Below are 27,621 nucleotides of genomic sequence, written 5' to 3'. Positions count from 1 at the left end.
ATTCATTCACCATTTTGTGGCAAGCCATGGTGTGAGCAACCAGTGAGTAAACTTCCAGGCAACATCCCGTGCGTGCGTGGAGGCCTATGACCAAGCCACGTCACCTCTCCGGGCTGGCGTCACCCCCTCCGGGCTGGGGGACTGAGGCCTGGAGGTGGGTGATGTGGAGACGATCACACTGACAGTCTGCGCTCTGTGCCAGTGCGAGGCTCCCCGCTCCGTGCTTTGTCTTCTGAATGAACAAAGCTGCTTCTTAAGTACACATAAGCCAAACTGCCTCTCAAATTGCAGCCATCTACTTTGAGTTCAGATTTGCACAGCATGACATGAATTGGGCTGCAAATTATGCAGAAAACAGCCATCACATCCATCTGTGATGTCAAAATCCTCCAGTACAATGTGACCTGGTAGGATCTGCAAGAGGAAGAAGTACATCGGGTCTGATTCCTTCCCTATGCGATGTGATGAATCTCCTCCCAGCTGCTTTTGGCCCAGTGTGGAAAGGTTAAATATGATTGAGGTTATGCCTGGGATATTCTCAAGAGCAGAACTCATTTCCAAGGGTGCAGGCAATTAGATTTTTTTAATGGCAGAGTAACTAGAAAAAGAAAACACACAAATACACTCATACCTAATGGTAAACTGAATTTATTTCCTCTTGGAAAACAATTCCAGTAATCTCCAGGTTCAGACCGCAGAGTAAACATTAATAACAGTAACATACAGGTTAGTTCAACTGATTCAAGAATTTGGCTGTGTGAAATCATTAAGGAAAACCTTGAACACTCAAAGCTTCAAATGTATCCAGGAAAAAAAAAATTCTTTGACAGTCTACATAACAACTATTGCATATATAGTGATGCTACCTGTCACATTGCAAGGCTTACAAATATATATACGGGCCTTATCCAGCTGTGGGGTTCTGTGAGAACATCTCTTCATGGTTTGCAAGAATCTTCAGCAATAAAAAATAGTCTTGGGTTTAACTGTTGATATACCAAAAGAGAAATTCTAGGCTTAAGTGTTAAGAAAAGGAAGTCCAAACATAGTCTCCTGTGTAACAGGGTTGTTTTAATCTGTCTTCCTTGAAAATACTTTCTCTTAAGCCATTTTGCTCACATTTTTTTTTTAAATCTTGCCTGAATAGGGCCCAAGTCCACTTGTCTTTATAAGACCATTTTAGTATCAGACGACATAATACATGTGAGACACTTTATATACAGGGGGTCTATCCGGTGCTCAAAAGTTCAAACACATGAACATCCAACAGTTTTGATAATACAAGTTTTATGGTACAATACAATGTTTCTGAATAATATACATTAACAATGAAAGTTTCGTGCAAAGAGTAAAATATGTTCCCTTTTTGTGCCACAAAAGTCATTCTCCTTGAGAGACCGTGCTTGCACTAACTGCTGTGTTGGGTCATCGTATGATTCTGTAATGAAAGAGGGGGAAAAAAAAAAACCTTAAGTGATTGTATTTTCATCAAACCAAGTATCTATAAATGCTGATTGATTTATAATGACCTAAATACTGTATTTCTGCACCCAGATGAATCGGTGCTCATGGGACCGGCTCCTCCCCTCCCCCAGTGGGAGCCAGGATGGAAGGGCGGGGCCAGGGGTCTCCCCTTTCTCTGCCTCTGTTTTGCTTCCCTGGAGACACCCCCACCCCCACCCCACCCCACCTTTCACCATCTCTTCTTATCAGAATACGACCGTCTTTTCAGATGCCTGGGTAGTACTATTTTAACAGTTATATTTATCTGTGCATCATTTCCATTCATTACAGATGCTTTTGTTCTACGCACTCTTAGAAGGTGAACGTCTTAACAGCAGAGCCTCTATCTGTCCCTGAATATAGACTTTACGGGCAAGAACAGCCTGGCCGACAACTGACAGGACAGGAAGCTTCTCCAGCTCCTCTCCTGGGGGTGGGCTTGGTGCTGGGTCCCAACCTGGCGCAGGAGCAGATCACAGCAGCCCGCAACCTCCCCCGTCCCCAGCGGGTGCAGTCCTTGTTGTATTCTGGTGGCCTCCTCTCCATCCACACAGCAGGTCCCCTTTCTGAGCCAACATCCCGGTTCCAAATTGTGAGCCGGCAACTGGGATTCCTGGGTAACTTATAAGTACAAGCCAGGCCCTGGGGGTGAACACTGGGCTCCAGACCTGGGCCTGTGGCCTGCACGGGGGATGGTCACAGGTCCATGGGACGTTCATTCGGAGCAAACGCCTGGAGATGGCCTGATGTGCACCTTCCCTCCGCTGTGCCTCCCCTGAGCCTCGTTCTCCCACCTCTCCCAGTCGACCCCCTCCCCCATCCCTTCTGATCACAAAATACTACCACTTCATGCTCATCCCGTCTAAAACTGCTTCCCCCCTTCTCTGATTTCCCATGGTGCTTTATACTGCTTATATTGTATGCATCTGAGGTCTTGTGGTTATTTGCAATTTCGGCTCTCTCCCTGTGTCTGTAATTTGGGTCTTCATTCATTTATTCATTGCTTCACAAGCATCTCTTGAATACTGGTATCACCACCAGGCGTAGCCCCCAGGATTGCAGCGCTCAGCAAAGAGGGTCTGGCCAAATGAACGACTAAGCTAGGCAAGGGCCACGGCAGGGAGAAGGACGGTCCCTGCCTTCACATCTTCAGAGTGCTCTCAGTCTCAAGAAAGTCATGTGGGCACATGATGGTAAAGCAACCTGGTGGGATTATATTAGAAATGACCATAGGAATATGATGCACGCCTAACCCTGCCTGGCCTTTGGGGAAGGCTTTGCAGTGGACGTAACTCGTGACATTTTAGTTGAGGCTGGAAACATGAAGAGGCATTTGGGGTGCAGGGCGGGCATTCCAGGCCAAAGACCCACGTGGGTAAAGGCAAAGAAGAATACGCAAGGTATGTTCGTAGACCTGCAACTCGTTCAGTTTGGTTGGAATCTTCTCAAGTGTCCAGAACCAAGCATGCTGATGAGAAATGAAGATAGAGAGAAGTTTGCGGCCAGATTATGAAGAGCCCTCTGTACCTGGCTAAGGAGTTCAGGCTTTGTCTTGTAGGTAAAGAGGAGTAATGGAAAGTTTTCAACAGAGGGCTTTGTCTCAGAGATCTTTGTTATCTTTTCATCCCCCACCAAACTAGCAAAATGCCTGCCCAATGAGTAAAGGATGAAGGACCAGAGGCTTGGCTGCTCAGGGTTGCCCAATTGGGGCTAAGAGCACCAGTGAAGGAGACATGAGTCTCGTGAAAAGGACCCAGGTCTTCCGTTCCCTATTTCAAACTAAGCCCATTTTATAAGCAGATTGACAGCAAATAATGAGGATGTTATTTCACTCAGCCTTATTTAAAACATACCATTTTTATTAATTCAGTAAAAGACAAGCTGGATTTTTAATTTTTCTTTAGTAGTACTAGCCTAAAAGTACGTACAGGAGCAGACCAGTTTTATGCCAACTCTTTTTTTCTTTGTATTGATTCTAAATAAATACTTCTGCAAATTATTTTTCACCAACACGTAGACATAAAGGGTAATCAAAATACTGATGAGACTAAGAAACATTGCTATCCCCTTAAATATCAACATAATTATGATCAAAGAGGTTACAAACAGTAAAAAAGGTCAATTACTCAAAATGCACTGTCTAAACTTTCTCATGCATTTTCCTATCTCAAAGAGTCAAGCCTGATCTTACAGAGAGGTGCTTTTTTTTTTTAATCAAAAAAAATTAAGAAAATAAATACAAGAAGCTATGACAATAGTTATCTAAATGGTAGAACATTGACAGGAGGATGTGTGATTACTTTTTATCATAAAGTAAAAAACAGAAATCAGTTTAATAACATTATTTTAAAATATTTAAGTGCTTACTCTAGACATTCCACATTCAATCGAATTTTAGTGGTTAATAAAGGAAGCTATACTGCAATCTATCCTGTGTTCTTCTATGTGCCTATATTAAGATACTGCAGAACAAAAACCTAACACAAGTTGGCCATAATAGTTGGCAACAGTTGTTTCTTGGATGCTTTCATCCTAAACCAAAGCCATACAAGTCTCTTCCGAGGTGCAAAGAAATGAACAAATACATATGAATCACTTATTGCAACAGATTGAAGTTGCTACTATAAAGGATTTATGCTTTGCATATTAAGAGAAAAGAATATATATCATTTGAGAGAAGGACAAGGGTATGGCTTGCAAAATTCAAGATTCAACAAAACTAAAGAGCTGTAATACAAATAACGGCTAAATGGGAAATCTGGCATGAAACATGGTAAAGGCAGAAAGTTCTCTTGGTGTGGAGATACCTGCATACCATTGAGGTCACTTATTGTCCTTCTTTTTCTTTTTTTCTCCAGATCAGCTGAGGGTGAGGTCAGACCTCCCAGTCCTGGCGTTCACCATTGTCTGTGATTCTCAAGGTGGGAATTGGGCATATTTGCATTGAAAACAAAACAAACAAACAAACAAAAAACTCAGGTGATTCTGATCCAGTCCTCAAGGGCTTGTCCTCACCACTTTTGAGGATCTTTGGGATGTGACTGTTCCCCTTGTCCACACAGTACTTTGAGTCACTGAAAATACAAATGGCCTGATTTCATCTTCTGGAGGAAGGAAGGAATGTCTGAGCTGCACAGGTTACTGGGTTGGTTTTTAGGGGCTGGAGAGAAAGATGAGGAGTGTTTGTCTCCAGACTTCACTGAAGATCCAAGGATAAGAGAAACAAGAAGTTGCTTCATGGGAGCTTTCCACCTATTTGGTGTGTTTTTAAAATCACAGACAGAAAGGGAGACAGGAAGCGAGTGGGAAAGATGAAAAGTAGACCAGAGAAGCGCTAAGCCCAAGGAGAGGGCAGGTGCCTGCCCTAGCTCCTCCCCACCCCCCGCCACACCACAGAGCCCTTCCTGAGCCCCTGCAGCACAGACAGGGACGCGCAGGGCGAGAAAACGCTGCCAGGCCACGCGCAAGCAGCCTTCTCCTATACGAGTTTTCTGTTCTTTGGGTCTGGAGGAAACCACTACACTAGAACAAAGCAGTGGGTAATCTCACCAATTTTACACAGCAATTCACAGTCCCCAAGGTACTTTAATGCAATGACAGGTTATGAGAAAAAATATCTGTTCCAATGAAGGGAAAGTGTTTTACATAATCGAGGAGAACTTCAGTGCAACATCGACGCGGGTTGGGGGGGTGATGACAGAAAAGGAAGTAGGAAGAGAAGAAAACTTCTGTAATCCCACAGAGAGCCATATTCTACTCTGCAAAAAGCCATCTCTTGGAGACCCCATGTCTAAGTAACTGAAAATTGCAAACCATTAATCCCAGTTATGAACAGTTGTTTTACACGAGGGGGGTTTGTGTTAAAAAAAAAATCAAATTCACAACACACCTTAAAGCTTAAAAGACGATCCATCTAGGTATGATACCTTAATAGCCAGGTTTAAAGAAAAACAGCAACAAAAACACTCTTTACTGTAAAGGGCCCCATTTAGAAGGAGTTTGTTCTATCTTTTTTTCTCTAAAATGTGAAATTAAACTTAGAAAGCTAAAAAACAGATGAGGACCTTAAAAATTCCCTTCTAGCACTATGAATTTCTTTTAAAATATGAGATGCCTTTCATTTTACAAGACTGGAATTCTCATTTTGGGCTTGGCACGCTAACACATGATTAATTCAGCCTCCTCCTTTCTGAGAGCTGACCACATTTACTGGTCAAACCGTTTAATCCTATTTAAAATGCAATCCAAGCAAAATATTTTTAAATTAAAAAAAAAAAACCCACCATCCCCTGTAACTGTTCACCTTGGCCAAACTATCCCATTTTCCTGTGATCTTGATGTGAATTTGAATATTTGCACCTATAACAAAGATGAAGTTAAGCTCTGGAGGAAAGCCAGGGGGACTCTACCTTCCCAGGGTGGAAAAATTAAGTCCCTAGCCCCAAAAGTGGTGCCACAGATTGCCCTCGCTTGTCCAATATTTTGACAGACCACATCTCGTTGTCTGTGCTTTGTAGCCCTCTGTTGGCATCGGCAAAATGTTACATAGCAGTGATAATAAAAATAAAAACTGTGTCAGAATGGAAGTTTTGTGAGATTTGTTGATTCAAAGATGTTAATCATTTTTACCATGAGTTGTCTATTTATAGCCTTTTGTCTCAAATGCTGACAAGCTTTTAAAACTAAGAAAAAGAGCCAGCATGCTATTTTAAAAAGGAATGAAAAAAAAAATAACAAGCTTTCCACTAATTCACCATGCCATTAGAATCCCAAATTTAAACTGCAGTTGTATTCAATTTAAATGAGATGTTTTCCAACCAGAAGAAATAGTAGGCAATTGTGGCTTTGCAACAATGCAAGGCAGGAAGAAATAAAAGAAATAGAAGGATTAAATGTGGCTGTTTCTTTCAACAGATGGTGACAGCACCATGGCAGCATGTTGTTTTTTCTTCAGTTGAAGAACGCAAACATCCGTAATCAATCATCACTGATTAACTAATTATATTACCCTTCCTTTTATCACGAGGGTTGGACCTTTATCTGTAAACACTATGGATAGTCTGTATGCTCTTATTTTTCTAGAAGCATATCCCAGTACACATACAGTCGTGCAGTTACAGGCTGCAAACAGAATTCTACATTATCGTCCACCTTTAAGCACTACTGCTTTTTTTTTAAATTTTTTATTTATTTTTTTAAACAAAAGCAATTGGTTTCCAACAGCCTGGATAATAAGTCTTTTGACCTGCATTCTTCTTTGACCCATTAAGGTCACCCTGTGCTCGGGCATATAGCTGACTTAGGAAATGCCTGCGAGTCCTACATTTTATCTCCTGCCCACTCAAAATAAAGCTTTCTTTAAATGTGTCTGCACGGGTCCCTGAAGGCCAAAGAGGCATCCCTGTAGCGGGCAGTGGAGGGACAGAAGCTTCTGCCTTTATTAATGAATGCAGACCATTATGAGTCTGGCTGGCTCCTTCCGTGTTCCCAGAAGCATATACTGTACGTGACTTAAAATGCTAGAATATTGACACAAAGCGAGCCGGGCACCCCTAAGGAAAATTACTCCTTGGATATAATGTAGGCTCGTAACAGCTATTAAGAGTACAAAATAAAACCCTCCGGGATCAAACTGACATATACCGCATTCTACCTAGTCCTCAAACATTAGAAGAATTTCTTTGTGAAGGCACTCTCAAGGACAGCATTAAACTGACTTTTGTAGCAATCTGCAGCAGCTTTTTGGCTTAGAGCTTTTAGTACTAAATCTCTGGTTTGAATCAATATAAGTACTATATCTTCTACATTAATCAATACATTTGGTTCAATACATGTTCTATTAAATTATACTTTCTAATCAAGATTTTTACATTTCCACCCTCTCTCTATTTTCATTCCCAAGTTCTTTTGCTAGTAAAACAGCTTTAGGAGTGTATCTAGTTAATGCAGAGAGGATACTGGGTGATCTCCCCCATAGGTTAGAGAAAAAAATACAATGGTAAAGGGTAGCCTTTGTCTTGATAAGGTTAACAGGATGTGAAGGCAATAAATTAACATTTTCAAAGTCCACATGATTACCGAAGTACTCATAGTTTTAAATTAATTAAAAGTGAATTGCTTCAGCTTTGGAAGTACTGTTAGAATGTTCTAAAAATCACCCAAATCATCCAAAATACCAATTAGACCCCGTTTTACCACCCCAAAGTTTCCATTGTCTACAAATTATATACTTGTTAGCTGGAGAAATTTGGGGTAATTGTGTTTTCATGGGCCCTACCTGGTAAATATCAGGAACATATATGTGGGTATGTGCATTTTGGTGAGATATATTTTAATGAATGTTCTTAAAAGACAAATGTATAGTATTTCCCAAAGTGCTTTGACAGTCTAAAAAACATATTCATATGATGGATTTTCATGACCAGGGTGGCTGACTCACAATCTTTACTTTGGCAGAATTTACTAAAATGAGGCTCTACACTTTTATTTTGATAAACAGCAATGGAATTTCCCAAACTGTCTGTCATGATATGCTTTTGCCCCTCTTTAATGCCATGAATGTTGCATTTATGATCATGTTTGCACTGACAGAATTTCCCTTTTTATTTTTTCATATGGTAATGTCATCACTATGAACTTAGAGAGACACTGATGCATTTTCTTTTGACATTTAACAGTTCACATGGGCTTGGCCTGACATCTCAAAGCATTTTCTGGATGACACTAAGCTATATTAAAGCAAAAGGTGAAATGGCATCATCAGAAGTGATCAGAAAAATACACGATATTAAGGACAGAAAAGGACTATTATGTTATTTAGTTTGTCCCCTTGCTGGACAAAAATTGTTTTATAAAGTTCACACTCTAGGCTAGTTTTAAATGGTTTTGGCAATGAAGCTTCTATCACACCTCCCATAGGAAACGATTTCACATTCTAATAAACCTCACTGAAGGACTTTTTTTGTATTTGCTGTTCTTTGGACATTCATGCTAAATAAGCCTAGTAAAGGTTGAGCTGAGATAACTCTGAAGCATGTGGACACTGGCATGTTTACGAGTTTATGTTCAGAAGCCTTGACCATGTATCTGTAGTATAAAGTTCTTCTATCTCATCCAGAAAAAACCAAAAAGACAATCCAGTAAGCTATTTCTTAGTCATTATACAAAATATGTCATTCAATTGCTTTGTTCTAGAGAGGGATGCCTACAAATTAAATAGATTCTAGAAGGCCGGTGGGGCCAGGTTTCCCAACCTCAGCAGTACTGGAATGTTGAAGGGGACCAGTCTTTGTTCTAGGGGTCTGCCCCGTGCACAGTAGGATGTTAGCAGCATCCCTGGCTTCTGTCAACAACATGCCAGGGGCACCTTCCCAGTCGTGACAGCCAGAAATCTCTAGACCTTGCCACATAACCCCTGGGGGAAAAATCATCCCCAGTTGAGGACCACTGCTTCCAGTGTTTTGAAAACACATTGAGCTTGCCGTGCCTGCTTGAGGATGCGACCTAGTCTTCAGTCTCTGAGGTATCTCCCCCCGTCAAATTACAAAAAAAAAAAAAGGATGGCAAAAGGGACACATATATGCCACACGGAACTGTGGCATGGCATTTAAAAATATGGTCACTGGTGAGAATGGGCGTTTGCTGAGAAATCAGGGAAAGGATTCTTCGAGATATATAATAAATGGCATTGCTTGTATAAATAATCATCTCTCCAAAAATGTCCACTCATTCAGCAGTTTAGTAAGACCTTCCATGTACCATCAATGAACAAAGGTGGTACATTTTAGTGGCTCTTAATCAGTGCTGCTTTAGAAATATTTACAATCTAATAAAGTACAAAGGGACCCAAATATTAAAATCTGGAAATTACTATTTAGGCTATGGAAACAACTCCCTACTCTGAACGGACTGCAAAGCTATCATCCCTCATTTGCTGGTCGAGAGTCAATAGCAGGAGCCAACAACACCTGTAAGTGATGCTTCAGAATAAAAAAGAGATGGTTTCAGAGCTGGGAGAGTTCTAGCAGCATCTGTTCCAGCATCTCATTTTATAGGTGAGGAAATTAAGTCCCAGAGAGTTTAAGCCAACTTTCAAGGTCTTATAGCCACTCCAGTGGCTGAGCTGGCTTCTGGGAAGAAGGAACTGTTGAGCGGTGCAGGTTGCTATGTTTTAATCCCCGGGCTGGGCTGGCTGCAGAGACTACAGCTGCTCGCCGTCAGGGCACTCACCAGGGACAGGAGGACAGGGTGCCATGGGCCACAGAGAAAGGGTGCCTCACCTCCTGGGCTTAGTTCTTAGAGGAGTCACACTTGCCCGGTGCTGGAGTGATGAGGAGGGGGAGGTTAGAAGAGAGTGACGGGCTCCAGGGGGAGAGAGCAAGCAGGAGCCAGGCTGAGAGCGGCGGAGGGCAGGGTACTGGTCCCTGTGGGGCTGGAGATCCATGCGGCTGCGAAGGGAGGTAGGGGTCACTTCAAACAGAGCCTATTTTCACCACAGGTGCTCTTTTTTTTACAACAGCAAACCAAGCTGGGAAAGCCAATGGTGGTGAAAAATATCTTGAGAATACCTACCTAAAGTAGCCTAGCCTTAGTCTAATGTGAGTCTTCAGAAGCCTAAGCAAAGACTAATTTTTAAAGGAATGCCATGTCCAAATTGCTAATGTAGGGCAATTTTTAGTATTTTGACAATTAAACATTTCAGAGAAATAAAACAAGCCACGCTGGTCCACCAGCTTCAAAAGGACAAATACCGCTGATGGGTCATACATGACAATGTTAACTTCGTAACCATTTCATTTCTCATTACGAGCTTAAAAATGGTAGTAAAGGGGATTCCCTAGTGGCCCAGTGGTTAGGACTCTGCTTTCACTGCCAAGGGTGCAGGTTCGATCCCTGGTTGGGGAACTAAAATCCCGCAAGCCACACAGCGTGGCCAAAAATTAAAATAAATAAATAAATAAAAAATAAATAAATAAATAAAATACATGAAAAGAAATGGTAGTAAAATTTCAGTCGCTAGTTGACCCCTATCTGTTTTGCATATAGGACAGGCTTGAAATTTCCCTTTTTTGAACTGATAGGAGCATGCACTATCTACTACATTGAGGAAAAAGAAAAAAAAAGGTGCCGAATTGGAAGAATAGGTTAAAAAGAGCAAAATGGCCACTGGGAGATACATTAAAAGTACAAAGTTTATTTTTAAAAGAGAACAATGAGTTGAGCTACCTGTTTACATGCATGGAGCCAACGGAAAATTTAAATCAAACTGCAGAGAGCCAGCAAAAATGAAAGAGAGGCCAGAGCTTAAAGATTCTGCTCAGATTCTAGAATTGCAGGATCCAGCGTATTGTGGGACAGAAGGCTTTGATAGGCAATACAGTCTAATAAGATATTCAGGGATTAAGTCAGTGCTTCACAGACAGATGTGTCCATGTGCCAGTTGTTGCTAAGCTTTAATTTTTCCCCCTGTAATGTTTAATTTATCACACTGGCGCTTTCTAAAGTAGAACACCTGTAAACAAGGTTAAGAATGACCTCCTTCCAATTTTACATCCGTGAACAGTGCCCCTTCTTCGTGCTCTAATTGTAGATACCTTAAAGATAAATAAATCTGTGGAATGAAGGAAAAAGAAGGCTTGGCTGACACTGAAATGTGTTCATCTTGGGTGAATGCAAATTTCCTCTCTGCCTGGCTCTGGGTGTACACACTGACTCATGATGCTCAAGTCATATTCAAGCCCCCCGCCCCATCCCAAGTCAAACACAATTAAACAAACTTCTGCTAAATATTTAACAGCCTCGTGTAGTAATTAGCAGCAAATAATGGGAGCTTACATCGATAATTGCTCAGAAATGTCCTCTTGCAAACATTACACATTTCCTGCTCCTCCCTTTTCTCTTAGATTTTGAATCCCAGAAGGTTTTTCGTAAAGGATTTAGTTAGTGAAATTACCCATCGTCACATAACTTGGCCCAAGATCTTGCAGTCAAGTTAGGTGGTTTGACCATCAGCAGCAAGATTCCACCTGCATTACTTACTTCACGTCTGTTTTTGAAATCCATTGAAAGTTATGTACCTGAAAGCTGTTGGAACAGGGCATTGATGTAAAAACTGACCGGCAGGTTTAGGATTTAAACTCTGTCCACCAGACTCAAAAGGTCATCTGATTAGAATGGGAGAAGCACAAGGCATAGTAATTTATATTCAAAGGGTAACCTTTCTAGGGAGGGGTAGGAAGCAAGAACTCTTCCTGCTTTTCCACTTGATATGGACAAGGATTCCCTTCAACCAATTCCCAATAATTATGAAAAATAGTTTATTGAACTTGGGCAAAGAGCAAAAGAAATGCCACTTCCTTGTAGTGTATTTTTTCTTTTATTAAAAACACTGCCACACTCTCTAGGAGGTAAACTCACAGTAAGAGTAAGTCAACATGTTATAAATCACAAAGAATAACAGAAAACAACCTTTCCCCATCATAAGCAACCAAATGCTTGTCTACTAGGGCATTTGCTTTAGCAAATATGCATACAAAGAATAGAACTGTGAAAAGACAATGTGTTGGTTTCCCAAATTTCCATAATGAAACTGCAGAAGAATGTGTGTGAGCACATGTGCATGTGTGTACACTCGTGCCTACGCTGGATGCTGGCATGAGTGTGTGCTGCGGAGCCGGGAGAGAGGTACATTCCTGCATGGGTTCTACAGGTAAAATCCCTGGTGTTTGCCTTTGATCTTTGGGTCCCCCAGGGCTCATATTCCCGCATGGAGAATGCAATTTAGAAGGAGCCCCAAGAAGGCCTTGCTTTAAATTCTAAGAAAGTCCTTCTAAAATGCAAATATTTCACAAGCCCAATTCCATTTGGGTGTCTCTCACTTTCAATTAAAAAAAAAATAATCCTGGTTTGGAGAGAAGAGAAATAATTCTGTACTTAAGTTTGGTGCTTTTTTTTTCCTTGCTTGCTCTCTTTCCTTTCCCTCCCCCTTGCATGTTTTGTGTCCTGCAGAAAGCTTCAAGCCCCTTTCTTTAATAATGTCCTGCCCCGCGTCCCCTGAAATCACCCGTCTGTTAGCCAGTGCACACAGGCAGGAAGAGAGGGAATCAGGAATGCCAAGTGCATCCCTTATCCTACATGGAACCTTGTTGGGTCTTAACATATACTTGGATTCCCTCTTGCGCCTCATCTCTTCTTGTCCCAGAAGCTTTCAGGTCTTAAAACGGCAGAGCTGCCCACCACTCTGGCCAAGAAGAGCCTCTATCCGCTTCATAAACCCGCACATTAAACTCCCGTTCTCCCCATTTCCTGGGCATCTTTTCTGACGCTGCTTCCCGGTCTCTGTGGAACAGTTTCCCCAACCCTCATGGTGCACTGAGCTTCTAGAAAGACAGCCCTTGAGTCCCCCCCCGACAAAGCTGTAGCTATGGTGAGAGTAATCTATAACCCTCACATCCTTAGATAATTTCCTGCTCCAAGTTAATTTTAATTCATTACAATAAAGCAATATAATTAAAAAAAATAACTCCTTAAAGTGAAGTATTTAACATGATCCTGGAAAGGAAGACAGCTTCCGCTAACAGAGGCCCAGGCAGCAGGCATGGTGCACGCTCGCTCTCTCGTGCAAATTCAAAGGTGAGCTGTAAACAAGCCCACGCACCAACGCCGCCGCCGCCGGGCAGAAAGGACTGGGCGGCAGGAGGCCTCATTCTAATCAGTCCTCAAAGGAACCTGCCACACAGAAGTGGCACTTATTCTAATTTAAAGCCCTCATGCTTGCTTCAGTGTTGCAAAATTTATAAAAGAATAACTTCATTAAACCGCCTGGCACTTCAAACACAAATGCAAACCAGCCACAACATAGAAGGAGCTGGCCAAGAGGAAGAGAAATATTCCCAGAAGTTGTTAACTCAGATATTCAAATCCAGTCTGCATTTGGGCGCTTCTCTTTCTGAGGATGGGTTTGCCCTGGAACTTTCCTCCACCAAGGATTTCTGCGCCATGGTCCTTTACTTCTATCCTGAGGGCCAGTTGCTACTGTTAAGTCTGCTTAATAACACTTAAAATCATCCAGCGGTTCGGCAAGGCACGCCCCTTGCAGAAATACATCCGGAAGAACCTAAATGAATGCTATTCAGTGCTCCTTTCCTGGTCTGCAGAAAAGATAGATTCTGAACATGCCACGATTACAGTCCCCATTTACTTGGATATATATTTCAGACTCACATAAGTTGTTGAAAAACTAATGCAAAAACATTTTTTTCCCCTTACCCTAGGTCTTCCAGAAAGCCAGCAATAATAAGGGTTAAGTGGAAACATTCTGCTGAATTCATGCACAGCAATGGAGAAAAGTTATCGTCACATCCTAAAACACACACTTTTAAAGAAAAGTCTTTTTCTTCCCTGAATCAAAGAAATGCTACAATAAAAGAACTTCAGGCTAGATTCCTAAGCTACAATGCAGTTTGTGTCAGAACACACATCATTTCACGCTGAACTGTCAGCATTTCTCCAAATCATTTTTTTTTTTTTTTTTGGATGCAATGAAAAGACAAACCTAGAAACCTGTATAAAACCTCCAAGCCTCTGTGCAAGTATGCATCACACACAAATTGGTCTATGCATTGAGAGCCCGGGGTCCCAATGATGAAGAACTCCTTTCCTGTTCAGTGTTTCTCATCACCCAGGTCCAAACGTGTGCTAAGATTTTGCTTCAAAGAGAAGAGAGTAAGCAATCAAAAAGCTTGCAAATGGTAATCCATGGATGGATAAGAGGTAATGACCTTAGGGTGAAATCTCTTAAGGCGGATTTCTCCAAAGGCGAATACCAGAAGACTGTTTATCCCAGCTGTCCTTCAGAACTGAGGAGGCCTTCTTGCTTTTGGTAAGAAGAGAGACCTATTATAGGATATTATTCGTGCCGGGCTGACTGGAGGACAGATTGACACAGTAGATGTGAACGTTAAAGTTATCACCACATAAATGCAGCATGATGTGTTCTGTATTATTCCTATTCCTAGGATAAACAAATACTGAAATTAACTCTCCATCATCTTTATAAATTTGTTTTACAGTGCTGAAGGCTCTTTTACATTCACATCATGCAATATGTTGGAGAAGGTAAGTTTGTATTATTTTTCCTCTCCATGAATAAAACAGGGCTAATCAGATGGAATGAATGAGCTAATTCAATTACAGGCAGCCTTTATTATACACTAAAATATGGATTATTGATCTTGTGGAGTTGGCAATGCAGGATGCAAATTCAGTGAGCAAAACCTGCAGATTTGAGTTTGGCTGTTTTTATTCATGCTGAAGTCCGCTAGAACTGTTCTCGCTTTGGAAAAAACCACCCAAAGAAAACAACCCTAACTACTTAAACCCAGGGCTTCACAAGGGAACAGATGAAAGGTTAAGTCAGAGGGCTGGCCTGGGAGCCTGAGTAGGCCCCGGAGTGGGAGTGGGGATGTAAGCTCTGTCATACTCTGACAATGGAAGGAGGAGAAGTGGGCCGGCTCTTTGGGCCCGTCTGTGCAGTGGTAAGCGAAAACTTATTTGGGAGACTGAAATGTACTTCACAGGCATCTTGCTGCAGATGCAATCAAGTCGTGTAGGAAGCAAGAACGCCTTGTGGTGGCCCTGCACTTGTGAGATGGGCTTGTTTGAAATGCAACGCTGCATCATCCTAGCAAACTCCTTTTGTCTTTCATCTTTGAAAAAAAAAAATGCAGTAGCCAACCCCCGTTCGAAAGAAGGCAGCTCTGAATATGAGGTCACGTGGGAGGAAAGCCTATGGCAGCAAACGCTAAAGGGAAAAAAGAAGGTGAGCTCTGATATCAACGTCTATTGATACACCTCTGTTGTGCCTTCCCATTTCCCTTATAAACCTGCCCCGAGACTCTATGGCCTGCTGGGTGCTATTTGTACTCCGCTCCGGAGTGCAGACCAGACCGGCTCCTGGATTCCTTGTAAACTTCTCCCAGCTCCTCCTTCCCAGCGCCAACACTCCTTCTTTTGACGGGGTTCACATCCTCTCTACCTCTTTATGGGCCACAGCTGAGTGCCCCCCCCCCCCACGGCAACACAGACGAAAATATGCTCTTTTCTCCTCTGTTTTTAAAAAAAGCTCAGAAACGGGTTCTGTGTTTTGGTAGGCATCCCTCCCAAGCATAGGTAAGTGTACATGTGGCCTGTTTTCGAAAAAGCTTCCAATGAAAGGGAGGAAGGAGGGATGCCTAACAATACTGCACAAAGTTGCAGACTGTTCGCCTACAGTCCAGAAAATGAATCCAATTTTTCATTCTGTCATTATAAATATTTCATTGCAAATGGTACTGATTTTCTGCAACTGTGGTTAAGCAAAGGGCCTCTGTGTGGATATTTAAGAAAACAAAAAAGGAGGAAGACAACGAGGAAGAAGGGTGGGGGAATGAAAGGTTAGCAACCAATTAATTTCTTACTTTCAATGTAAAAGATTCTGGGAGAAATTCAGCAGTGATGTAGTGTGTGACTCAAAGAAGAAGAAAAAAAAACATTTACTCTGCTCTTCTTCTGACAGTTTCTCATAAAATATCTGCAGTCCATCTATCTTTTAGTACTCCAGGCTCCTCTGGAGAGCAGAAAATGGTGGTTTAAAGCTCTCTTCAGTGCCAGTCTGCGGGAGATTGCTTTCCACAGGACTCCCGCTGATGGAGGCCTAGGGGAAGAGGCCCAGGAGTTATTCAATCAGCCCGAGACTCTGGGGCGGCTGGGGGTCCTTTGAGGGCTGATTAGAAAGCTGCCCTCCTGTTGCCTGCCTCGGAACAGAACGAAATGAGCAGCCTCTTGCTGAGCAGATTCTGCAAGAAGGAATTTCACCTGTCACGGAGTTTGTCAGAATTTCAGGATTTATCTTGGTGCAAAATTAATAAAATACCAACCAGGATTTCAGGCTGACTACTCAGCTTTGTCATCGCCAAGTGATCTTTCACCCAAGAAAACCTGGACAGTAAACACAGCCATCCCTGCCCTACTTTTCCTTCGGAGGGTGAGCGAGATGATGGGACGAACACCAGCCAGACGTCAGGATGAGATTCTGAACCAATTACACACAAGGCTGAATTACAGTGTGGGTGCTACTGTCTTAGTGGGTGACCTCTCACCTCGCCACTGGAGCTGTGAAGGCTCTTTGGAAGAAGCCCGAGTCTGAAGTAGAAAAAGGCCATTTCTGCAGTTTATAACACAGTAGTTTCCCTATGGCATCACATCTGTTAAATTCATACACTGGTGTCCCAGGCCTGGATTTGATTTATCTTATTCAAGGAGGACTAACAATGGACTCTGTTAAGAGCACATATTGTGAAACATTACACACTAATCTTGGCTCAGCCATGCTCGAGGAGGTGCAGGGTCATCTTTTGTTTGAACCCACACTGTCCTCCTGCCCCATCACCCTCTGGGCTCCCAGCAGAGTGGGGAGTGGGAAGAAGCGGGCAGGGGAGGAGGGAGGCAGGGGCACGAGGGGCTGGGACAGGGTGGGAACCAACCACTGCTGGCTCTGGGCTGCAGCGAGTGTGGGAGTTCGGCAACCTCTGCTCATTCCGTTTTAGAAGGTGGCTCACACCACACAAATGACCACGGCTATTTTAGGTGGTGTTCTGTAAAGCCCAGGGCTTGATCATTTTGAGCAGAGGCTTTAGGTAGCCCTGAGGCAACCAGCTCTGGTTCTCAGAGTGGGTAGCATCACATCACAGAGGGGCCAGTGTGTGGGGACTGGGTTGGTGCCCACACCACCAGCTGGTCCAAGCCCCTGGGCAGAGTGGGCAAACATTTCTCAGATTCGACTCCAGACTCTGAACTCTGGTTCAGAACAGGATTAACCTGAATCATAACGTCCACCTTGTGTTGCATCCCTGGCCTCTCACTACGGACCACAGGTGCCTCATACTAATCGGTGATTGGCAGGGCATCCTTGGCTCCCAGAGTCTGCGATTGGTTTAAGGCCATTGCTGCTTCCCTGCCCATTTTCTAATCAACATTTTCTAAATGAGACATTTAACAACACTGTAATGCCTCCCTTCCAGCTCTTCCCCTAGTTAAACGACAAGCCCGTTTTGGAGAGCCACTTTTACAAAGCAGTTAGTCGCCTGACAATATTAATACCAAGAGATCTCAGGAAAGAGTGAGTAACAGACAGAGAGAGAGAGAGAGAGAGAGAGAGAGAGAGAGAGAGAGCGAGCTTGCAAGTGAAGGCACAGATGGTGGGCGGGGATGCAGGGTGCTCACAGCAGGCTTCAGTGGAGATGCATTAACTCCACAGAGGGATGAGGGCTTCCCACCAGTACTGTCATGAATTATAACTGAGTATGGGGATGAGGTCTTAGTGCCTGGCTCACGGCAAATAGACTGTTCTATTTTCCTGCACGATCACCTTTCGCCCTTATAAACTCCAAGCACAGCTAAGCATACTGCTGATATTTAATAGTATCACAGTAGCATTTGTCTAGAAGGCACACAAACTTAGCAGATGTGCCCAGTGGTGTAAGTCAGATAATTATAAAATTAAGTTTTGGCAAAGTGAAAAAGGAAACCTTTTATGGGCGATTCGGGTTTCCGGCGAGAGATGGTCTTCTGCCATCTGAGGGGCCGCATCAAAGCAAAAGGAGGGCACGAAAGAAAGATGCCAGCCTCCCAGACACGCTGGGTACAAGGGAAAAGCCTCCCCTTTGCAAACTTTGCCCTCCTCTTACGGGAAAGCGGGTCCTGCCCAGTGACCTCCCCCACGCCCTCCCTCCCTCCCTCGATGAAGTTATCAATGAAGGAGGCCTGTTATTTTAGGCAGTTTAAAATTTCACCACTTTTAAAGGACTCATTTACCCTGCTTTTCACTCCCGTTTAAAGCGTCGGAGTTGCTGCTCTGGATGACAGCACCGAGAGCACCGCTTTTAAGCGCTATTCATCTCACCCGCCATATCTCAGGCTTTCACAGAGCACCGCTCTCTCCCCAATGAGGGGAACTCACTCCTTCATAGCTGCGGGGCAGAGCCTGTTACAGCTGTAGATTCGCTGCAAATATAACAATAAAGGATACAAATGTGAATTCCTCTGAAAATACACGCTTGGCTCTGAAGCCGCCCGGCCTTAGCAAACTCAGCGAAGAACAACCTATCAATCTTTCCCCAAATGTGCAGCAACAGCTCACTTCATGCGGCTGGCCAAGGGATTGCCACATCGACGGGTCAGAGGATGCTGGAGTGGATTCTTTGCCCATTTCAGGGGATTGAGCATTGAAGCCCGTGACTACCTTCTCTCTAACTCTAATTGCCACAGCAGGTGGATATGGAAGTGGTGTTTTCCAAGAGTCCGATCGAAGTTTGTAAACACAAAGAGTCTATTCTTGGCATTTTGTGTCTCTGCTAATGTGAGGAAACTGATCCATGTGTAGAGCAAAGATCGAAAATAGGAACACACGGGGGACTTCAACGTGCCTCCCTGGATTGCACAATGTTCTAGACATGTGGAGGTCCAGCTCTCGCCCAAGGATCTGCCTGCAAAGGTGCTGAGACAGAGTGCTGTCTTTGCAGGACGACTGTGCCCGCAGTTTCTCGCTCCTAACAGAGGCAGATCTTCCGGTGCTGTGGCAGCAGGCTGTCTTGGTGACACAGGAGCCGGCAGGGCCAGCAGAGCCCAGCCAAAGCGGAATGTGGCAGAGGTGATGAACGTTTCCAGGGGGTGGGGGAGGGGAGGGAGCTGCAGCAATGGCCGCAGTGCTCTTCAGTACACACTAGCTGAATGCTCCATAAGGTCGCACTGATGGCAGTTTGGAGATGGCCATCTGTCGTCAACTCTGGGCCAGACAAAAAAATAATGTAATGGCAGATCGCTAACAACAGGGCTGTTGGAGAAGGGAATGAGTCCTAGAACGGGGAGGTGGGGCTCCATCTCTTAAGAGCGAAAACCAGCCATCGATATGAACATTAAGAAATTAATGGATGGAGAATTTTTAAAAACTGAGCTGGGGTGCTGTAGAAATGATTCAATGTAAATAAAGTGGTTTTCGCTTATTGCAAATACCTCTGTTGCCCCTCCTTCGGTCCTATTACCCACTTGACTCTTGAAAATGTGACTGGTAGGACACATGGTGAAGCAGTGAGGGCCAAATGTAGAAAAAGGTGAGCCCAGGTTGTGCCTCCAAGCGTGCACACACGGATTAGGGATTTATTGGTACAAAACGGGTAATTGAAAACGCATTTACTCATGTAGTCCCAATGAGTTCATTGTGATAATCGTGCTTATCTTTCAGTATGCTTGCTTAATTTCTAGGTGCAGTTTTATTAAAAAGCAAAATAAAGCTACCTCATCTTTAGATGCATTATGAATGCTATAAAATTTTAAACTCCCTTCTTTGCTCAAGACAAAGGGCAGCTTTGATAGGTTTTTTTACTACTGCTTACATGTTAGGAAGAGAGAAGGTGCAGGGAGGGAGGAAGGGGGTGAGAGAGAGAGACTAACAAACTGAGGTGAGCCGTGCCCTATTTCTTTGTCCTATATGATTAACTTTCTGCCTTCAGTGGTAAGGCCAATCAATCCTGATTGAATTATCCAATATTAACAGCTGAAAGTGATCACAAGTAATGGTGAAAACATAGCTCCAATCAATAAATCAATGCAAACGATTCGGTTCCCAGAGATCCGATCAAATAAAAGAGATAGATCAATTTAACCACTGAGCAAATTAAGTGGAAGCTGCCTTAGCACCAGTTTGCTTCAAAAGTCCCGAAGGCCCACAAAGCAGAGAAATGAGGCGGGGTAGAAGCGGACCAGTTCCAGAGCCACATGTTCCCTTGATACAATTTATACTCCTGCAGCCCTCTGAGTCTGTACGATGTGTTTAAGGACTGCAAATTCAGCCCCAAGAACAGGAGATACACAGAGGTCCAGTGGATCGATGGCAGTGGAGAACTAAGGTATGGGGCACAGACCACCCAGGAAGAGGCAGGAAGCACACCCCACCACATGACTGTTGATCAATATGGAACCCGGCTATGGGAGGCCCAGACATGGTGATGGGCAAATCGTTCCAATCTGAGGGTCCCAACGGGAGACCACATGATAAGAGACAAGGCAGGACAGGGTTTGGAGTCTTACAGTTGGAGTGGGGATAATGAAAGAAATTTCAAGCTCTGTTAGAAATAAAAACAAAACAATTGAAAAATATAGAAAAGTTGTGAGAAGAAGATGAGTTATGAGGGGCAAATAGTTTTAGAGGCACTTCTTATAGATGTGCTGTGAGCAGTTAAGACACACTTTTCCACTCCTCTTGTTTGCAAAAGAGAATTTCAGCCTGACTCCGAGAAAAATATGAAAACAAGCTAAAACTAAAACAAACCTTTCCCCACAGTACACCCCGATCCTACCTTGTCTTATGTGGAGGGGCAAGATAAAACTTTGTTTTGGCCACTCATCTTTAATTTCGGAGGGGTGGGGGAAGAAGGGTTAGGCTGTTTTGAAATACATTTCTGAAAGCAAATTTAAATGTTTAGTTTTACAGTTATGTGCTAAAAAGAAAAACGAGAACTAAAAAGAAGCTCAAGACTCTTTAATCCCTTGAAAAAGATCAATGTTTAAAAATAAGAATTTTTACCTGGAAACCAATTAACATGAAACTATGTCAGGGTATGATTAATTGGGAAATTGTTCCAGTGAACTAGAACAGAGAACTAAGGAAACATCTGACATGTCTGGGATAGAGATTTTATTTCCAAGTAATGATGGATCTTGATTTTGTTTACTGAGGTCAGCATTAGGGAGAGGGAGGGGGTCCGGGAAGCAGAGCTCAGCCAGTGCTTCCCTGTTCCACACTCTGCACTGATGGCTCAACATCGGCTACTCCACTGCACTCTCACCAGGACCCTGGGGGTTGGGCAGGATGCTTTGTTGTCTCCTACATGCCCATTTTACAGATGATAAAACGGAAGCTAAGAGTCCATCGCTTGTGAGCGGCAGTGACCAAAATCAAACTCTGTGATTGTTCTCTGTACTTCATGCCCTTTCCCTTGTACTAAGCTGCCTATGTAGAAATCAAAGCAAAATAAAACAAATGAAAAAAAAAACCCATAAAAACTATTTTGAAAATAACCATTAACTATTTGAGATTTTATGGATGGCTAACTCTCTCATATCCACAGATACCAGAAGCATATCCATCCTTCAAAACCAGCTTGAATGCTTCCCACATGATGGCCTTCTCGATTCCCCCAGCTGGAGAATAAACATTTTCTCTTGGAATACTTAGAACAATTTATCACATATTACCTCATATGAGAGTTAATCATATGTAAATCTTTTCTAGTAGACTGTAAATATTATATATTTCTAATTATTTTTGATATGTCATAGAGAGCTTGGGGCCATGGTAAATTGAAAATGATAAAATTATATTTTTATAAATATTTTAAATTAATAAATATATTTTCTTACCTCAGAACGGTACAGGGATGATAGCAGTCTATAGTATGGTATCTGTGGTTTGGCCATTAACAAGGACTCTTTTTTTTTAAAGGCTCATTTTTTTTTTTAATACATTCAACCTCTTATTTTTATTTTTGGCCTCACCATACGGCTTGCAGGATCTTAGTTCCCTGACCAGGGATCAAACCCGTGCCCCCTGTAGTGGAAGCATGGAGTCTTAACCACTGGACCGCCAGGGGATTCCCAACAAGGATTCTTCAGTGCCTCAGCATGTATTACTTAATACTTTGAGACACAAACTTATATAACAATTATTAAAAGGCTAGTTTAGGTAAGGAGCTAAGTTAGTGAATGACCCAGTCAGCCACACAGCAGCCACATTTCAATGCTGTATTGTTGTTCTGTATGTCCCATCCCATATGCAGTAATTCATTTTTCTTTCAGAAAGGTGACCATAAAACTTGAGCAACAGTGACGCTGTGGTGTGAAAAATACGCATCAAAATCAGGCTGATTTGGTGGGAAAGTGATTTGAGAAGAAAATCAAACAGCTGTAGAGACAATTACGTATTTAAACTTTAGCGATAGCTGAAAGTTCTGGCGTATCCCTCAGAATGTCAAATCACTACTTTATTTTGTATGTGGAAAATACTGCATCCATGAATTAATGAAGGGAAGGCCAAGTATCAAAATAATCTTTGACTCAAAAGGAACTTAATACCAGAATCTCAGAGCCTCAAGTTCATCTAGGCCAATTCCCCCTCTTCCCACCGCTGGAATTCCCTCTATGTCCATTAAATTCACAACATGATGCCTCAGAGAACTCTCTATGGGGACACATTGGAAGAGGATGATTTGATCACTGCCACTGAATTGTAGTTTTTCTAGAGGCACCAATTAAACAGTAATTACTGTATTGAAAGAAAGTGGCCTATTCAACAGAAGTTTTACAAACACACCACTTGCCCACACCTGTATAAACCACTTCGGATACAAATATGCATTGTAGGATATTATTCTTGGACCATACTATCCTTCTCTCAAAGCAGCTTCCTTAAGTTCTGCAGAAAAAGTTTTGAGGTCTATTAGGAAAACATGTGAAACATTCAAGATATTCATTTGCTTTTAAAATAACAAAATGTTCACTTAGTTCAAATAATGCACTCTTATTCCAAAGCACATCTTCCCTACCAGCATGCTAGGTGGCCTTTGAAGTATATTAGAATTCCTTGCAAGAACGGGGGAAAACTCTACCAGAAGAAAAAAGATGATATGCTGCCAGGAATTATACATTACACATCCCTGGACTGGCATTTAGAACTTCTGGTCAGAAAGGTCTAGAGGTCATGCAAAGACAATAGCTTTCACACTGGCAAGTCCTAGATGGAGTGTCCCATAGAAACAGAGGTTTCATCTTGCTTAATTCTAAAAGCAACTGTGGTCTGTGATGTCAAAGGATGATGCCTAAGTCCTTGATTCCTGAAGATGGACAGTGTATTATGAGGAATTATTTGAATTCTGACTAGTACTGTAAGTGATGTTAATGAAAATAACACATCTCCGTGTGTGTGTGTGTGTGTGTGTGCGCGTGTAATTTTATATCCAACAAAGCACTTCTATCCTCAAAAAGATGTTTTTGTGTTTTTAACTGGGTATAAACAGTGAAAGAAATGTAAATTACTTATTATGATCATGACATCGTTTATGCACCATTAAAATATACACCACAGTGATGTTCCTGGGCAATTCTGAATGCTCACCCTAAACCTACCCTATTAGTCTCACTCTGGTATAAGAGCCAAATAAACTATATGCTTTCAAATCTCCAATCTCCAGTTCTTGGGCATTTGGTTTATAAAATGCCTCTTGTGAAAAGTCCTTCTTTCTGAACTTTAGTGGCATAAAAAAGTAGATGAGTTTAAGTGGTATGACATGGATTAATTTCAAAATCTGCATTAATTTTCGTACCGAGGCACGAACTACAGTGGGCTGGTAAAGGGGCTTCATTTTTCTACTCTGTTATTATTTTGGTTACCGATCTTATTTTCTATTGTCACCTTAATTTCACTTGATTTCCCCCCTTATTCTAGAAATGCACAAAACTGTATTTTTTGTATACCTACCCCGACCACTTTCTATGCAGGAAATAAATCAATATATAAAAGTCATATTAATTCCATCCTCTAAGCACAGGTATAATGTGACGTGGGTAATGAAGACAAACGCACAGGACTATGAACCTCTAAGTTCAAATCATAAAAATCAAAAAGGTCTCAAAACCAGAAGAAGTAAAGTTAACTCTGATCCATTTTTCTTAATGTATTGAAACTAAAAGCCATTGTTATTACTAGGGATTTTAGAAAACAGACCTACATAGATATTTCAATGACTGTGGATATTAGCTGTAATGATTATCACATATTAACTATAAATACTGTTCTTATCAAAGGAATGATGTACATTTTAAACCTGAGTATTCACATCAAGGCCAAATATATATGATTCTGAGTTGTGGGATTGGAAAAATAAGGCTACAGCTTCGGATTATGAAAGAAGTCTTATTTTGGCCCAGATCACAATTTGAATGAATGAGTCAGAAATGTTTTGAGAGATGTTTGACCTCATAAGGTCTTAAAGGCTCAGAAACAGTTTTGTGTTCAGTACTATGTCTTCTATACCAGCAGTTCATAGTGTGGCTGGGGGACCTCCGGGGGTCTCCTAGATCCTCTCAGGGAGTCTGTTAGGTCAAGACTAGTTTCATAATAACATTAAGACAATGTTTGCCCTTTATACTCTCATTAACTCATGAGTGTACAGTGGCATCTTCTAGGGGCTACTTGACATTGGAAGATATAATTTCTCCAACAGCTAGTAGAATTGTTTATTTGTGTATTTTTGCATTTAAAACATTTCTCAATTTTGATTTCTAATATGGAAGATATCAACAGATAGTAACCCACATAAATCAAAGCCCTTTGTGGTCTTCAATAATTTGTGTCAAGGCATCCTGAGATCAAACAGGTGGAGAACCCCTGGTCTATACAGTAATGGAAAGAGAGAATACTGTACATTCCATGAAACCCTAAAATACGCCATAAAACAAACCTGGAGTCCTGAAGGATGTGCTTAATTGCTTAGTTTTGTCTGCTCGCCAATGGGCCACAGGCCACCACTGCTGGAGTGTGGGGTTCTTTTAATGAAAGACATTGAAGTGACCACCAGGTCAGTAGCATTAGAACCTACTAATATAGTACAAAAGTGGATTTGTTGCAAACTTTTTTCCAGGAACATTAGATAAGAAGCCAGTCTCTACAGAATCTCTACAACTCTGATTTTAAGCTATTATGAATTCTGCTTCACAGTTTACATACTAATTAACAGCATCATTTAGGTGTACTAGCCATATCCTTTACAATCTTAAAAACTCAAAGGACTTATCCTTCCATACCCATTGCAATAAGAATACTATATTTTCCAATAGAAATCTAGGTTACTTTCATGAAGTATACTTTTAAATAATAGTCTAACTTGGTCTATCTTCTATATTCAATTCACAAACAGATGTGACAGAGTAGAATTCTTTTTTGAAGTGATGAAAAGTAATATAGCAACTTTAACATTGGTGCATTGACACATTATAACACTTAAATAGCATCACCCATTCTTTCATATATATTTTATCTGACGTCCTTATTTGCTATTTGTTCACTGGTAGGATGAAAGCTGAGATGATAAACTGTAAATTCCTTATTTTGATACAAAATTCACATAAATATGGCTTCCTCAGAGCCCAAGGAGGTCCAAAGCTGCCCCAGGGTCCACAGCGTGGGATGGGAGATGAAGGAGTGGGTGGGGCTTTGGGTCCCTTAGTCCTGCCTCAACCACATCAATCACATCAGACTCTCTTCTGGTTGTTTAGGGAATTCAGTACCAAAGGAAAAAGAAAAATCACCCCCACCCTATTTTAGTCTAAATAACTTTACTGTTAATAATAATGCTCACAATAATGAAATAACTTTGAATTCTAATCCATTCTCCTCCAAGGGCACCAGCAAGATTTAACAAAGGCATGTTACTCTTATATCATTCCATCTGAAAAATGAAGATATATATTAGACCCATTTTTCAGATGAAGTAAGAGGGGGAAAAATAGACTTCTTTTCTTTTTACAATAAGGGACATTTCTGGGTTAGGATTCAGGTCCCTGACTGACACCAGTCTATTGCTAAGAAGAATCAAACTGACCAAACATTTCTATTATAGTTTAGAGTTTATACCCTACATTCAGACCTGTTATTTCATTTCTACCTAACAACAGCCCTGTGAGTGTTACATCTGTCTATTATTTCTTCATACCCGAGGTTCTGAAACATTTTGGACCAGTGCAAGGTCACACATCTAGCAAGTGGGACATTCAAGGCTAAAAAGTCTTTGGGTGCAAAATTTGCAACTATAAGGCTGTCACTAAGTAATAATTATTCTATTCCGTTAAGGAGAAGAAACACACTGGACAAGAGTATAGCTTCTTTCTTCTCTTCCCTTCTCCCTTCCAATTTTAAGCCCCTCAGGACAACAATAACCTGGACATCCATCCAGCTCGTAGCCCAGTGGGAACGGAACATGAATAAAACAGGGTTTGGGAGAATGGGCCCTGACAAGTGAGGTGAATGATCCTACAGTCCAATAAACCTGACCCCTAAGTCTATCACACTGGGTCAGAAGATCCAATTATAGGTCTGTTCTAGTTCTTTTTATGATTGACAGCAGCCAGAGGCAAAATTACTTTGGTGTCTGTTAATCCAGCCTCTAATTTTCCCTTTGCCCCAGTACACACAAAGCATCATGGTGGCCCAGGGTGAGTGATACTGTGAATCCAGATCTAAAATGCCCTTGTTTCCTATAAGAAGAGCACCTGAGTTCAATGCCAGCCCTCCTCATGGGGATATTACCTGCAGCTCCGTTTGGAAGAAAAACTTCTGTGGACATTGTGTGCAGTCATAGATCTTGTCTTCTTGACCATGGGCAGAGAAAATATGCTGCTGCAACTTGTTTGCTTGAACAAACACTGAAATGATAAAAGAAGAGTGAACTTGGGGTTATTTTCATTCCGAAATGCCCTCCGTCCATGACTCCCCGTGAACAGCTGCAGACGGAGGAGAATGAATGGCATACCTTCTGGGTGTGACCACTGCCAGGGGCCTGGGGAGAGCGGAGTCACACGTGCTCATGGTTGGGTCTCTGGCTTTTGTTAAGATGCGCTCTACCGAGCGAGCACCTAATTGAACCCAAACCGCTCCAAAGTAAAGGTCTATCGAGGCCCTGCCCCCCATAAATCTTTTAAAACGAAAATTGTCAAATGCACAGCACTGTCTGAACAGAAATGATTCTTATTTCTCAGCAACCCAGAGGTTAAGAAATCATAGATGCCAAAACCCTGTGTATTGTATTTGCCTAAAGTCATAGCTACCAAACAGTTCTCTATTTAAATGTGTTAATGCTAAAAATTATATCCCACAGCTACTCTGGGGCACTGTCTATAAATGTGAAACAGAACGGCAGGTAAATTCTCTTTGGATACTTTAAGATCAACTCAGCCTATACACTGAATGCAAGGGTTTCAATAATATAAACATGTTCAATTTTAATGACTACAAAACAAGGCCCTAAGACTGTG

General features: G+C 42.0%; 1 protein-coding gene across 3 annotated transcripts in view; it reads right to left on the bottom strand.

Moving 5' to 3' along the window:
* Positions 1-1,057: 1,057 nt before the first annotated feature.
* ZNF521 (zinc finger protein 521) overlaps positions 1,058-27,621 on the bottom strand; it is a 280,496-nt gene continuing 253,932 nt past the window's right edge. For all 3 annotated transcript variants that reach the window (XM_061168987.1, XM_061168986.1, XM_061168988.1), the window contains 2 exons: positions 26,897-27,012; positions 1,058-1,438 (listed from right to left, as the gene is read on the bottom strand). In XM_061168987.1, the coding sequence (XP_061024970.1) occupies positions 1,409-1,438; positions 26,897-27,012 (146 nt within the window). In that variant the 3' untranslated portion in view covers positions 1,058-1,408. The remainder of the gene's footprint in view (positions 1,439-26,896; positions 27,013-27,621) is intronic.

The sequence above is a fragment of the Eubalaena glacialis genome, chromosome 15 (genome assembly GCF_028564815.1).
Source record: "Eubalaena glacialis isolate mEubGla1 chromosome 15, mEubGla1.1.hap2.+ XY, whole genome shotgun sequence".
Taxonomy (NCBI): Eukaryota; Metazoa; Chordata; class Mammalia; order Artiodactyla; family Balaenidae; genus Eubalaena; species Eubalaena glacialis.
This window is presented reverse-complemented; position numbering and strand designations above follow the sequence as displayed.